Source organism: Ptychodera flava (genome assembly GCF_041260155.1).
Source record: "Ptychodera flava strain L36383 chromosome 3 unlocalized genomic scaffold, AS_Pfla_20210202 Scaffold_27__1_contigs__length_13241970_pilon, whole genome shotgun sequence".
Lineage (NCBI taxonomy): Eukaryota > Metazoa > Hemichordata > Enteropneusta > Ptychoderidae > Ptychodera > Ptychodera flava.
In genome coordinates, this window is record NW_027248281.1 from 10,560,736 (window position 1) to 10,575,043 (window position 14,308).

The window sequence follows — 14,308 nt, forward strand, 5'->3', positions numbered from 1 at the left end:
CGCTGCTGGCGCACTGATCCTCCATTCACTTGGCTTTTGGATTTTTGATCTTACAGGATTACAAGTATAAGAAAGCGCGCCCTCACTTATCGATACATCAAGACCCATTTTAGTGTCACAATCCATACAGGCGATGATATTTTTCGCCGCTGCAAGTAATTCTCCTTTGTATACTAATCTGATTAAAATCAAATGTAGAATATACTTCCGCGGTATTCTCTTGCTGTCGCCTCTCAGACGCTGGTACGTGATCTTCCTGTCAAAAAAACTCATCTTTTGAATTTCAAATTCACTTCGACAGTGTTTTAACTACCGAAGGAAAATCAAGAGCAGGGTACAATCGTTACCTGCATTAATCATTACAAATATCGAGATTTTTCACTGAGATAAAAATACAAGTTCGGCACAAGTCTGCACATGCTGCACGCTCATAGAAGTTTTCCGTAGAAACAACAGATACAAAATAAGTAACTTTTAGGGACACTTACTATGGAAAAACGATCAACACTGCCCCTACAATGCAAGTATAGTGTCAGTAAAACTTTTTTCTCTAAACTTCTCTTACAAAGTGTGAGCATTTAACTAGATCAGACATAAGCCCGATGTGACAGTGTTCTGTCACGTTGTCAAGAATTATCGATAGCGACACCTTATTGATCTTGTCAGTTGTGGTCCATCACTATGGTTTGGGGTTATTGCACAAGACAAGCATAAGTACAAAATGGCTATAAGGCATAATAATAATTTGTTGTGACGTAGAGGAATCCAGCACCTTTTTTTGGGAAACAAATATAGGTTAACTTGTACTAGTTACAGTGGGGCGATATTCGGTATTCAGCGGGCGCTCTAATTTTCCTTTAAATTTTCACTCCTTGGGCAACTTAATGAATAATAGGCGGGCATTCAGTAAGATTTGTGATTTTTTTCCAGTTTTCAAAAGGGAACGAGGGTAAAAATATGGCAGCAAGAGGAAAGTGATGTTTAAATTTGCGATGCAGAGTGGGAACACTGGAAAGAAGGGGAGAAATTTTTCAGATCGCTTTAGAAGACAACGTTACCTCCGAGCAGTTTTTACTTGTCCCACTGAAATGCTATTTTTAGGTTTTATAATTACAACTTCAAAAATTCAGCTTCTTAACCTCTGCTACTTTCCTTTCCATAATTCCTACAAGTTTTATATTACATCTATTGTGCACATTATACCAATGCAGGCATATTAAACTGAGAGTTCCGAAGATAGACAACCTTCGAGGCCACGCCTGCGGCATTCCCAGCACGCGACTTCGGCACTACGTTTACGGAACCTCCCTCCCCGTATTTGCGAGAGACTATACCAATAATAGAAAACAAAAGGCACAAAGGACTTTCACAGTCTAATGAAAATACTATACGTCATAGTTGAAATCGATATCGTGCAACTACAGCGTTGACGAACCTTGTAACCTCATTTGCTGGTGCCATTAAATGCCTTGTCGTATACAAGTGTCATTTTTCGTGGGAGTGTTGACACTGAGCCAGGTTGTAGCAGGGTTTACACACGTACAGGGAGTGCTCGATCGGACGAAAATAGTAAAACTAAGCGTGGAAATTTCACACAACGATATTCATTAAGCCATCAAAATCATCCATATATTTTTATAAAGTATCATTAGGTCTCATTCTGTTTTGTGCCGGCCTTGTTGCGTGTATTACATGTCACTGCGTTTGTCTTTTAGTAGTAGCTGAAAGTCACATGACTATGTATGATGTATGACCTCACAGTAGGGTCAGTTTTTATCACGACCTTTCCTGAGACCAAACAGGACATGACATTTCCCAATTCAAATTGCAAATACTTCATGTCGAGCTTTACCGTTAGCCAGCGCGTGTCGCTTAAAACCCTCCTCCCAGCGGCAGAGGTCACAGGCAAGTTGGTTCATAACAGGTAACAACTGAACCAGAGGAATATTTGCATATTAATGCAACCACTTGATAGGAGGTAAAGGTCACTACAGCCACAGTGTACGTTGTAACCAACCTCGTTACAGCGGGAAGTTCATAACGGCCTAAGTTAATTCATACATAGTGCTTTAGGACTACGTTATGGTGAGTAGCGTGCTTCCATGTTCATATTTTATAATGTTTATGATACATACTATGTGTAACCAATATTGACGTTACACTGGTGTGTCGGGGTACATTTTCACATCCTTGGGTATTTATAATTACACAGTGTAAAACACAAACAACAGTGAATCAATTGGTATTACTGAAGTGTTGCTTGGATTGCGACTGTTTTACTCCAGATACACAGGCATTTACTGCACCATTGTCTGCAATGAGGGTGTATCTTTAAACAATATACTGTGTCGGCCACGACACCTATTTTAATGTGTCACTCTGCAGTTGTTTGTTAAGTTCCACAATTTCCGGGTATTGCGTATCATTGTAACAGATCAATGACACTAACCTCGATGTCAGACAACACTCAACTCTTTTGATCAATTGGCGCTGCTCGTCGTGCTGTTAGACTCTTAAACAGAAGCTGTATTTGATGCACAGCATACACTATGATGAAAACGAATAGGAGTTATCGCTCACTGTGTTGATATTTTGATCACACAATCAAACATGGCCGAGCAAATCGGCACTTTATTTATAATAGCTTTTGTCTACGTAATTAAGCCCAATGCTTCCTGATTTACGCTAAGGTCACAAGCATCAATTGGCGCTATGTGCCCTCTCTCTTGTTTCAGAATCCGCATGGATTCATTGGATCCGCATGGATTCATTGTTAATTTTGTTTTGGTTGTTAAATTTTAGACTTAGTTTCAACCAGTTGGTTTCCGCGACATCATTCACAAGAACTAACGCCTTTGTGACAAGGGCACGCAAGGTCACGTACTAATTGACCGGATACGCACACAGGCACGAAAACTGTCACGCGAAAAGAGCGCACTTATGAGAAGTCGTTGCAAAGTTACAAAAATTCACAGAGCAGGTATTGATAAATGCTTCAATTCTACAACAGTGAATCCTGTTACGCTGACGTTTCTTTTTTTTCCGTAATTTCAAATTATTTAAGATGGCCGACAACGATATCTTGGTAGCCTTGGAACAACTTGACACGAAAGATGTCGAACATTTATGTGTGCTCTGTGAATTCGAGAAAGACTGGATTGATGAACTGCTGGCCGATAGGAACACAGGTTTACCTGGTAAGGTCACGGCAGTTATCGAGGAGTTGATGGAAAAACATGGAGCCGATACTTACAAACTACTTGAGAAAAAGATGAGTGTCCTTGGACTGCTACCACTGGACGAACGGAGCGTCATGGATGTCTACCAAGGAAGAGGTTGGTTATTTTCTATTTCTGGTGAGCTTGTACACCTTTGGAGTGCAAATGTTCATGTGACATGTTTGACATGTGTCATGTAGAGCAGTGTTCTTCATTGGGTCATGGCTGTTTTGCCATCATATAGTTTCAACTTTAATAAGTAATATCAGTTTGTTTAGTGAACGTCATTGTATTAAAGACATGTGTTATCTAATAGTCGAAGTTTTTTCATTAGAATTGGTTGCAATTTTATTGACAGACAACGTTCGGGGCACATTCGCTGCTGTGAAATATCATAGGGAACTGCACAAAAGTCCGTCCCCAGGGGTAGGGGTGCTTGGTCCCAGACAAGGTTCTTCTTGCTATGGTTTATGTTATTTTCATACGTTTGACTATGATATATATTGCCAATAAAGATTTAAACACCGACCTTTCTTTGCAGCTTTTGTGTCTTTGTCTTATGTTAGCACTGGTTTTGTAACGATTTCTGTTTTTGTATTTGTCCTTTGACAATCTTAATCGAAGTTTTGTCACCGTGTTGTGTCTATTATCTGATGCGTTTGATTGCCTAATTCGCAAAAGCAAGCAAGGATAAATTACTAATCTGTGGACGCTGTCACCAGATTATCATCGGATTAAATTTGACTAAGTCAACAACGAACGCACCAGCAAGGTAATTACCTTGCTGGTGCGTTCGTTGTTGATTTTTTGTGAAAGTTTATTTGCTTTGGCGAATTGGGCAATCAAACTCTTCAGATAATAGATGCTGCATGCTGATAAAACGTTTACAGAAGATTGTCAAGGGCAGTGCTAAGTTAAGACCAAAACACCAAAGGTTGGTGAATAAACCTTTATAAGCAATACAAAAAACACCTACCCACCCCTGTGGACGGACACGTGGGCGACCCTGTGGAAATATCAGGAATTCGATGTAAAATCAGAAGTTGTTTCTCTACGTGCAATTTACTAGTAAGTTATCGCTGAGGAAACACACAGTGCCAAAATACAGCGCGGGGTGAAAGATAAGACATTGGATTAGATATTGCACTCTTCCTCATCAGTATAGCAAATACATTTTGACGTACATGTACATTCCACTATATAACGGCAGTATGGTGAGCACAATGAACCATATATGCACAAAAATGAAAAGTGACTGTACATTTTTATGTTATCGGCAGGAACATGGCGACCAATAGAGAATGGTCATGACGACACAGCTGGTAAGCAAAAATGACGTAATACGGTCACCGAGGCGCTAGGCTCTCCTCACTTTAAAACAAAATGTGTAGAATTATTTGAAGTACGTTCCTCATCCCAACTCTATAAAAATCATTTAATTTTAATTACTTCTCCTTTAATGTGAAGTGTCCATTCAGGTCCTATTTGTTGAATTCCATACACAACTCTTTTCTTGTCGTTTTACCAGGAAGAGCATCTAAGCTTGTCAGTTGCCTATATGTCACGTTTTAAACACTTTCTGTGCAGTAAACAAGTAGATAAAAAGATGGGTCTTATACACACACACACACACACACACACACACACACACACACACACACACATATATATATATATATATATATATATATATATATATTTGGTTTAATTAATGTTATGTAATGAAAATCTAATGACATGTTGACTGTACATAGAAACAAAGAATGCCTGTATACCACTTTGTTACCCTGCTAATTACAACTGGGATGCCGGTGGAGGGACTCTGATCAAAATGGACGACGATGACGACGATGACAGTCTCGTGGTCTGTCCCGACGCCCTGAATCTACTACGTGGAATAGACGGTCCCATTTGTCCCGTCGCTGTACTGGGACCCGCCAGATCTGGAAAGTCCTACATTACCAGTCAACTGCAGGAGCCTCGACCAATCGATTGCATATTTAGAACTTCGAAAAGCATGGACCCTGAAACCAAAGGTAGGCCATCAAATCGTGATATAAGTTAAGGCGCAGAGAGTTCAGCAGACGATGTGAATATTTCTGTAAGAAAGCATAGAGAATCGAAGGACCTGTCCAATTTTGTTGCATAAGTTTTACAGAATGTGAAGATGCATTAGTGTGTTGTTATTTCATTATGTTCACGTAGCTATTGGAATTTGTTCAAATACAGTTAATCTTAGCATCAACTAAGGAAAAATATGGAGTCTGTGGAGTCATGTTTCTTTTCTAGGGTATCCTAGCAACAGCTCTCTTCTTATACCGACAAAATCATTCTAAAGGTTAAGTCAAAGGTATGTTGACACGCTGTAGATATGTACATTTATGAAAGAAATATTACCATATCACGTGAATTGACTATAAAAACATGGCCTGGCAATTTTAATTTCAAGCCTTTCAATAGTTATGCATTTCAGATTCATGTCATCATGTGGTATACAAAAACGATAATTTATATAATAGAAGATCGATGGGTAAAAAATTTGCATTCGGCTGTAAAAGACAAAATCGCCACCGTGTCATTTGATTCGTTTCAAACAGGTGTATGGATCAGCACTTCACCGTTCAAGAAGACTCTTGATGACGGGACGGAGGTCACTGTCATTCTCTTGGACACGGAAGGTTTCGGTTCACACGCTGCGTATGGCGACTCCGAAATTAACATATTCTGTTTGACCGTCCTCTTGTCGTCTGTTTTGATTTATAACAGTGTTGGTGTGCCTAGGGCTGATGACCTGTGCAAATTTAAGTACGTGAATAATCTACTTCACTCCCCCCCTCTCTCTCTCCCCCCCTCTCTCTCTCTCTCTCTCTCTCTCTCTCTCTCTCTCTCTCTCTCTCTCTCTCTCTCTCTCTCTCTCTCTGATACGAACATTCAGATAAGATAGAGTTGATGAAGCACAAGGTCATTAGGTTAAGTAACTCATATAATTGTTGAAAGACTAGTTTCAGATCTTAAACCCTTTTAAATAGATTGCAGTAAAAGACAATGAGTGTTAAGACGCCAAAGTTCCTCCTTTCATAGTAAGAATGATGTGGATAGTGAAAAGCGGAAAGTAACCGGTTTGCGACACCAAACATTTATTCTAAAAGGCGAAATAAGGAACAGAGTGTGAGAAACGATAGGGAAGTTTAAAATTGGTAAAAAGCTTTCAAGAAGAATGTCATAATACCACCACCGTCAGCATTGTCTTTTTATTTTCCTGATTTGTTTGCTGCTATCGTCGTCGTTTTGAAATGTAAGTGCATGATACAGTTTTGATAAAAGTAACAGTACCGACATTCAAGACGACTAACTAACGTGCAAATTAAGACTCCAGATAATACAACCCTTTTACTCTCCAACCCTCCAGCTGGGTTCTTCAGCTTGTAAACGCGGTGAAGATCAGAAATCAAAATGGTACAACAACAGAAGAAGAATTCATCCATTTCTTTCCAAACTTCCTGTGGCTACTGCGCGACGTACAACTGGTTCCTAAAATTGACGATGAAGAAGTTGACGTTAAAGAATACATTCTACGAAAGGTGCGGAAATGTACTTCTTCCTTAAATTGGTAATGGTGGCCTATTTTAGTGAACGACATTTTAAAATTTATTGGTGTGTAGTAGCGTGACTTTCGCTAAATGAATATGGTAGACAGTATGTACTTCAGATTTGATAGATATTACGTATACTGATTGAGGCTAATGTTTGTACTACAAATTCTGTCACATTGCTCAGAAAGGAATCTTAATGTAACCTTATACTTTCCACAGGTATTCCAACTGGAACCGAACGAAAAGAAACGGGTGACTAAACAAAACAACGAGATACGAACAGCCATGCTGACCTACTTTCCAGACTTTGAGGTGTACTCACTGCCTCTACCATCTGCCGACGTCGATGTCCTTGGCAACATGGACAGTGGGTTTTATCGAGAAAGTCTGAAACTCAATTTTGTCGAAGCTGTTGATGATTTCCCTGCAGCCACAGCTAAAACCATGAAAGCTAAAACAGCGTGGCCTTTTGCAGGCTGTGTGAATGGCACACGTAAGTGCATATGTATCTATGTATCTATGTATATGTATGTATGTATGTATGTATGTATGTATGTATGTATGTATGTATGTATGTATGTATGTATGTATGTATGTATCTATCTATCTATCTATCTATCTATCTATCTATCTGTCTGTCTGTCTGTCTGTCTGTCTGTCCGTCTGTCTGTCTGTCTGTCTATCTATCTATATCTATCAATTGATCCTATCTATCGACAGATATATATATATATATATATATATATATATATATATATATATATATATATATATATATATATATATATATGTGTGTGTGTGTGTGTGTGTGTGTGTGTGTGTGTGTGTGTGTAGAGAGAGAGAGAGAGAGAGTGAGAGAGAGAGAGAGAGAGAGAGAGTTAGTTAGAGAGAGAGAGAGAAAGAGAGAGAGAGTTGGAGAGTTAGAGAGTTTTAGTTAGTTAAATTCTGCCATTTATTTAATAAAATCATGACCACAATCGAACACCATCCAAGTTCTAGATATCTGCATGCCAGTTATGAGGGATTTGTATGGCTCTTGAAAGATTTGTAGTTGTTTAATGTGTGTCATAGTTTATGTACTTAAGTAACATCCCGTATCACTATATTCTAACCGTTATTTTTCGAGACGTGCAAAATGTCCTTCGACAACATGAAAAATTGAAAAATATTTCTCCAGTGTATATTACTACGGTACGGATTCGACAAACATTTAGCGTTCGTTTAAACATGTTCATATCTTTAAGAATTTGCTGAGCTGCTGACGCACTACGTACAATGTCTCAAAAGTGGTCCCGTAGACTTGCTGTCTGTCTGGGATAATGTGTTGAACACGGTCTACCACTACGCTGTCAGTAAGGCTTTCGATCACTACAAGGCAGCCATGTTGGATTTCGTCAACAAGGAGAGTCCATGCCACGAGGATGTAATCATAACGGAACACGGCAAAGTTCACCAAGGTAGCTTGGGTATTTTCAAGGAGAACACGCGGAGCATTAAGGTGGCTACAATGACAGAAACGTATGTGCAGCAGTTGGTGGTAAGTCCTACAAAAATCAATTCATGTCACTGATATCTTGTCGATCGTTATCTTGTCAACTTACAGTAACAGAAGGGGTCTTTTCCATTTTTATGCAGAAGAATTACTAAACTGGAGTATAAACAAGGCAACCTGACCCGAAAGACAGTTTTAGAGATAGCTACGTTATCACAGAATAAACACATCCGGAAAGCAAAGCAGAAGTTTTATATTGTGATAAATCCGCTGGCACAGAAAAAAACCCAGCTTGGTCGAAGAATCAATGATGGGATCTCGTTTGTTTCTGTTCTCAGATTTGATACTTTGATACTGTTAATCTCTCGAAGTTCGTCAAGGTCACTGCCGTAATTAAAATCCCTCTAGCTGTAACTCTTGAAATTTGTTGACCTGGAAAAGGCTTGCTATTTCCTCTGGTTTTCTTTAAATTAATACAGATTTAAAGGATGTAGTCTTTTTCCCACCGAAAAATTTGACAAGTACATTTAAATTTAACCGTTATTTTGATTTCCAGCCACTTTTAAAAATTGGGAATATTACAAGAAAACATAGCATATGGGGTCCCAGTGGAAAACATTCAGCACTATGCATTACATTGGACTACTCTGTTGTTTCTGTGAAGATTCCAATGCATATATATATATAATATATATGCACTGCGTACTGTATTTTTGTTTATTTGCATGAGGGCGCCATTTTATGTTTGGGCAAACATTTATTATTTATCTTTCTCAAAATCACAGATGTTGTCAAGGTTGACGGTTTATTCTACCTGTATAAACACCACTCAATGAGTACAATCCCATGAGCTTGTTTTAGTTTGGAAGTAAAATCACAAAAAATATGCTAAAAAAGGTGAAATTATCTACCTGCATGATCACAAACACGTTTATTCGTCTTCTACTTGTACATATATTGACTAGATTTTGCTTTCAATATTCAACTTATAGTGACATAAACGTACATGTATGCTGGAACAAAATTTCAAATTCGGCAAAATTAAACAGAAAGACAAAATTATTAAATTAAAAGTAATAGCCGTTAGACGAAGATAGTATCACGATATTCCTTTGCAAAATGACAACTTCAAATGACATATGTATTGTAAACACCACTGGAACTAATTCGCTATAATTGGATAGTATACCAATGTTGGTTTCATATGATAATGGAAGCTCATCTGCTTTTCTTTTTTGCAAGGCACTTGTTTTTATGAGCAATTTGTAATGTTGTGACTTTCAGCTACAGGGAACCTAAAATTAATATAAGTTAATATATATATATATTTGAACAATTAAAAGATCCAATTCTGCCAAGTTAGTTCCAACCGTGTTTGTATTATTTTGCTTTGCTTGTGTCGTTCCCAGGAAAAAATCGCTGTCTACGATGAGATGAACAACGCATACAGCACAGGTCTCCTGCCTCAACTCCTCGAAATAAACATCAAGAGATCGAGGGCGTTTTGCCGTGGACTTGCCAGGGAACTTGTTGAGAGCAAGCTAAGGGGTCTGGATGTGAAGAAATGTGCCGACGACGATGCCACATTCAAGGACATCGAAAAGGTGCTTCAGGAAATCGACGAAATGTACGACGACCGCGCTAGGGGGCCTCAAAAGCTAGAAATATATGAGCAGGAAATAGCAAAGGTATGTTTTATATTAGAACTGATATGATACGATTGAAATTGTTATTTCACTACTTTCTCGGGTATCAGTATGTGCCAGTATGTCAGTTGTATTTGTCAATTAATACGTGGCATGTTCTTGTCCATTTTCAGGCAATTATGAGGTTCTACAATGATAACATTGAGTATTTAAGTCAGTTGAAATACTTCAGACCTCCGCAGGAAGCAGAGAAGATAAGAGAAGGCGAACTGAAAGCAAGGGCAGCAGCAGATGCAATGGTAATAATTTTTTTTATCGGGATGCTGCTACAATCAGTCGGACCGCAACACGAAACAAAATAAAATCAATATAAGAAAAAATCAACATATGACATTGTTACAACAGTAAAATTGTAAATATATATCAATATCGTACTAGCATTTAACCGCAATTGCCAACTTGAGCAAAATAAGTACCTTGGGATGCCTGATGCCGAGATTTCGAAATCACAACCGATTTTCCGCTGTCTTGCTCACAAATATGACGAGGCACCGATTGTCATCAAAGCAGATTTCATGGAACAATGTCTCTTAAATGGAATATGTATGAATCTTATTCAAGGCTTGGCTTCATAAAACCTGTATAGCGCCAGCATAGTGTTTCCTCTGTAAGCTCTTTCCACGTTTACTTTTCCACAGGAGAAAAGAAATTCTCAAAAGAAAAGGACGACGGCAAAAATCAGATTGAGAAGACGGCTGTGGTGAGTTTAAGGTCTATCTTGATCGTAAGATTTGAATTTACGTAATCCAGAACATGGCCAAGTTACAGACTTTGGAAAATAGTGTATTTTGTACCAGATCCTCGTGTTTTACTTGACGGCCAAGTAATTTCAATACTGACGTGCATATCTGTACAGTGTGGATTTAAGCTTATCCTGAATCAGTGGTACACATACCGCTGATGCAAATAGGATTCACTAAAGCACACAGTTTAAAATACAATCAACATAAACACGAAACATTTCTATAATGGTGTCAATCCAAGACGAAGAGAATTTATCTCTTGACTCGTCGTCCCTAGGGTACTATGTGTTGCGAAAGAGAAAGTTTTGCTCAAACTTTCCCAGAAGGAAAAATTGAACCGTTTTGTCGCCTAATCAATCTAAAATTAGAGATGGGATTAGAAACAGATAACCAAAGCTTTAATAGTCTTTAACTTTCAAAACAGCATCCACAAACGTACCCTGTGCTAACTAAATGCAGAAAAAAACATGCACGGCGAATATTTTAATTGCATTCCATCGGCTTCAAAATGAGCATACACGAACAGCAGACCAGAAGATTGTTTTACAATGATTGCTTCCCAACATACACGTGAGATCGTTCTCTCAAAGAGGATTTTGATAGTTTTGTTTGCTTGCCAATGAAAATACATTTCGGTTTATAGAAACATTCTTTGTACTGATGAGGTTGTCCGTCCCTTATTAAGATCATTCACTTTACATGATATATTGAGAGGCATCGCCATATCTTTCAGTTACTCGCCGCCTTGGAAGACGTCCGTGGAGAGCAGAAACAACGTACAAACGATACAACTGTCATACGCTCAGTGTTGAGACAGAAAAGTCAAACCCTTGGCAAGACTCACGCCACACTCATTGGTAAGATAGAGAAAATTGATAGGCAGTTGGAGAGAAAACATACTGTCAAAACTGACGAACTGGAAAAACGCACCTGTGAGGTCGAAAATCGCCGTAAGTATCTAACCAGAGACAATGAACTTTGAACCTGTAATGTTTGCGATACTGTCAATGTAAGCGACCTAAAATGCTTGTCACGTATATGACACCAATCTTGTGTTCTGGACGTCCAGCGTTTACGGCCTCGAACATCAATATCTTTATAGCTACGACGTTACCGCTGTTAGTGTGCCTAGTATTTCAACACCTTACTTCTCTGCAGACTCTTGTCAGCCTTATAGCATAGGGAATGTAATGTATAAAGCAAGAGATTAGCGCAGCAACTCGAGCAAGCTGTCACCAATATTTTTATAACGGTTTTCTATTCTTTTTTTAACTTCAGTGAGAAAAGAAGAAATAAAACTGGAAGAGGACAGCAAAAAACAAGAAGAAGGTGAGATTCCACATCGTCATCGCCAAGTGTCTCACGCTATAGATAATTTGTGAATTTTTTTTTCGGTTGCCAGAGAATGGCTATTAGTTCAAAGTGTTACTCTTTACGTATTCAGTAATTTCTTTCATATATCATTGCAAGAAGCAGCACTTCCCATTTACAAAAACAGTCTGCATCGTAAGCACGTCTAATTATCACAATATCGTAGTTCAAGTTCACTGAAGTCCTTTACTTTTTTACTTCTTTAATCAAGAGTATTCACGTGAATCCGAGAAGCTGAAACGAGAAGGTTGGTGAATGCCATTTTGTTATAGTATGTGTCGTGCATAGATCTGTTGTGTGGTGTTGTGTGGTGTGTACGTATATATGAGAGAGAGAGAGAGAGAGAGAGAGAGAGAGAGAGAGAGAGAGAGAGAGAGAGAGTACTCAATATGGGGCCAGTTTTAATTCTTTTTCGATAAAGTATTACTATTTTCTCTTTACAGAAACCGACTGGAAGAAGAAAAAATCGTCATGGCATTGTTGTTGTCTCTGAATGACGTTACTATTACGTCATCTCTTTTTTGACATGCAATATGTACTGTCCCTGAAACCCCAGTCAAAAGTCTGCTATTTGGTTGTCAGTATTGAATAGTTTGGAGTGTGTTTTTATATATTTCTGAATGCAATATGCACTGGCCTTTAAACCTCAAAAGTCTGCCATTTGATGTTCAGTATTATACAGTTTGGAGTGTGTCTTTATATATTTTCGGAAAGCTGTTATCTGTAGTCATCATTTTATTCAATTTTGTGTGACTTATTTTGTTATCTAAGTGGTTTGTTGTAGCTTTTAATTTGCAGTCAGAGGCAGTGCCATTATTTGAGTTCTGTTATTTTTGATAATTATGTCTCTGTATCTGGCAAGAATGTATTTCACAAATGTATCAGTTGTATACCATATCCTATTCTCGCTTTGAAGTCGATTAAACTCACCATTTTTTGCGTGAATTGACAGGGATTTTGTTTCGGATATGATGGGCTTTAAATATAGACTTTTTTTCGCAGAAATTGCATAAACTGTCATCGTGTACTGATGGTTACCGTGCCATGGACAGAGCTACTAGGACAGTCTAAGGGAATGTGCGATCGGTTAAATGTTAACCCGTGTGTAACCTGGCATAATATATTTCCAACAATGGGGTGCAATGATGAAGATAAATAAATAATTTCACCAATACTATGCAATATACTACATATTTTTGTCTTCTTGGACGGGGATGATTGAACAATGTTTGATCTAGCTATTCATGTAGTCAAATATGTTAATAAAACGCTAGACAATTTTCCCAATATCTTTGACTTTTACCGTTTTATTGATGCCCTTCGATGACCTTGATTTACATGTTAACGCTGTTGTCGATGAAGTTAGAATACAAAGATGTTGGACTTATTTCCATAGTATTCTGTAGTATATACGTCAATTAAAAGTGCAAAAAACACGCTTAGTTGCAAAGTTTATCTTTTCCTAGCCAAGGTTTTTACCTGATAATAAATCTGAAAAATGACCTGGATAATGTATTCGATCAACACTACCATAAATTCATGTAATTCATTATAACAGTTTGGAGATCCATACAGATAGCTCTGATTAATCGGACAAAGATGAGTAGAACAAGTTAGTCTACGTAAAGCAGGGGGTGGACGAATCAATCAATAAAACGTTGGATCGCATATCATTTCTCTTAATTTTACTCAACAGAACACTGTATATTGAGTGTGCAGGTTTATGAGCGGTCGTTTTTTACACGAAGAAAGAGGTCATGCAAGTTTTACACAGCAATGTCATATACGTGCCTCAATTTGTTAAAAGAATACATATACAACATGGTCAATCATCATAAATTGAATCTTTACACCCGCAGAGTCAGAGTGAAAAAACACACTTGACCGCACTAGTTAATATTCAACAAACAGCAAACATCGATCTTACACTGTGGCTGCAATTTATAACCGTAACGATGATAAGCAAACGCCGATCACGACTGACATAGATCATTGTGACGGTTCGTTTTTGACATTGGATTGCGACAATGCGCCCAATATGACTGGAAAAACTTACAATAATCTCTGATGAAACTATTTGGCCAGTCTTTGATTCAGGTGGGTTAATTAGCTACTACTTGATTGTAGGATCATATGGTACTGTTGTTATGTTAAATGTACTTTATCTCCTATGCTGTCAGGTCAG

At 38.2% G+C, this 14,308-nt stretch overlaps 1 protein-coding gene across 2 annotated transcripts; it reads left to right on the top strand.

Moving 5' to 3' along the window:
- Positions 1-1,762: 1,762 nt before the first annotated feature.
- Positions 1,763-13,410, top strand: LOC139126486 (guanylate-binding protein 2-like). 2 transcript variants are annotated; one of them, XM_070692541.1, is made up of 15 exons: positions 1,763-2,085; positions 3,065-3,335; positions 4,499-4,540; positions 4,973-5,254; positions 5,816-6,023; positions 6,628-6,799; positions 7,031-7,304; positions 8,056-8,348; positions 9,713-9,991; positions 10,123-10,248; positions 10,648-10,709; positions 11,486-11,702; positions 12,031-12,081; positions 12,335-12,370; positions 12,567-13,410. In XM_070692541.1, exons 1-12 carry the CDS (start codon positions 2,083-2,085, stop codon positions 11,562-11,564), a joined length of 2,091 nt encoding a protein of 696 aa, XP_070548642.1. In that variant the 5' UTR covers positions 1,763-2,082; the 3' UTR covers positions 11,565-11,702; positions 12,031-12,081; positions 12,335-12,370; positions 12,567-13,410. The 2 variants fall into 2 exon arrangements, with proteins under 2 accessions (XP_070548642.1, XP_070548643.1); XM_070692542.1 differs by lacking the exon at positions 12,335-12,370 and having other exon boundaries at positions 1,769-2,085.
- Positions 13,411-14,308: the final 898 nt, after the last annotated feature.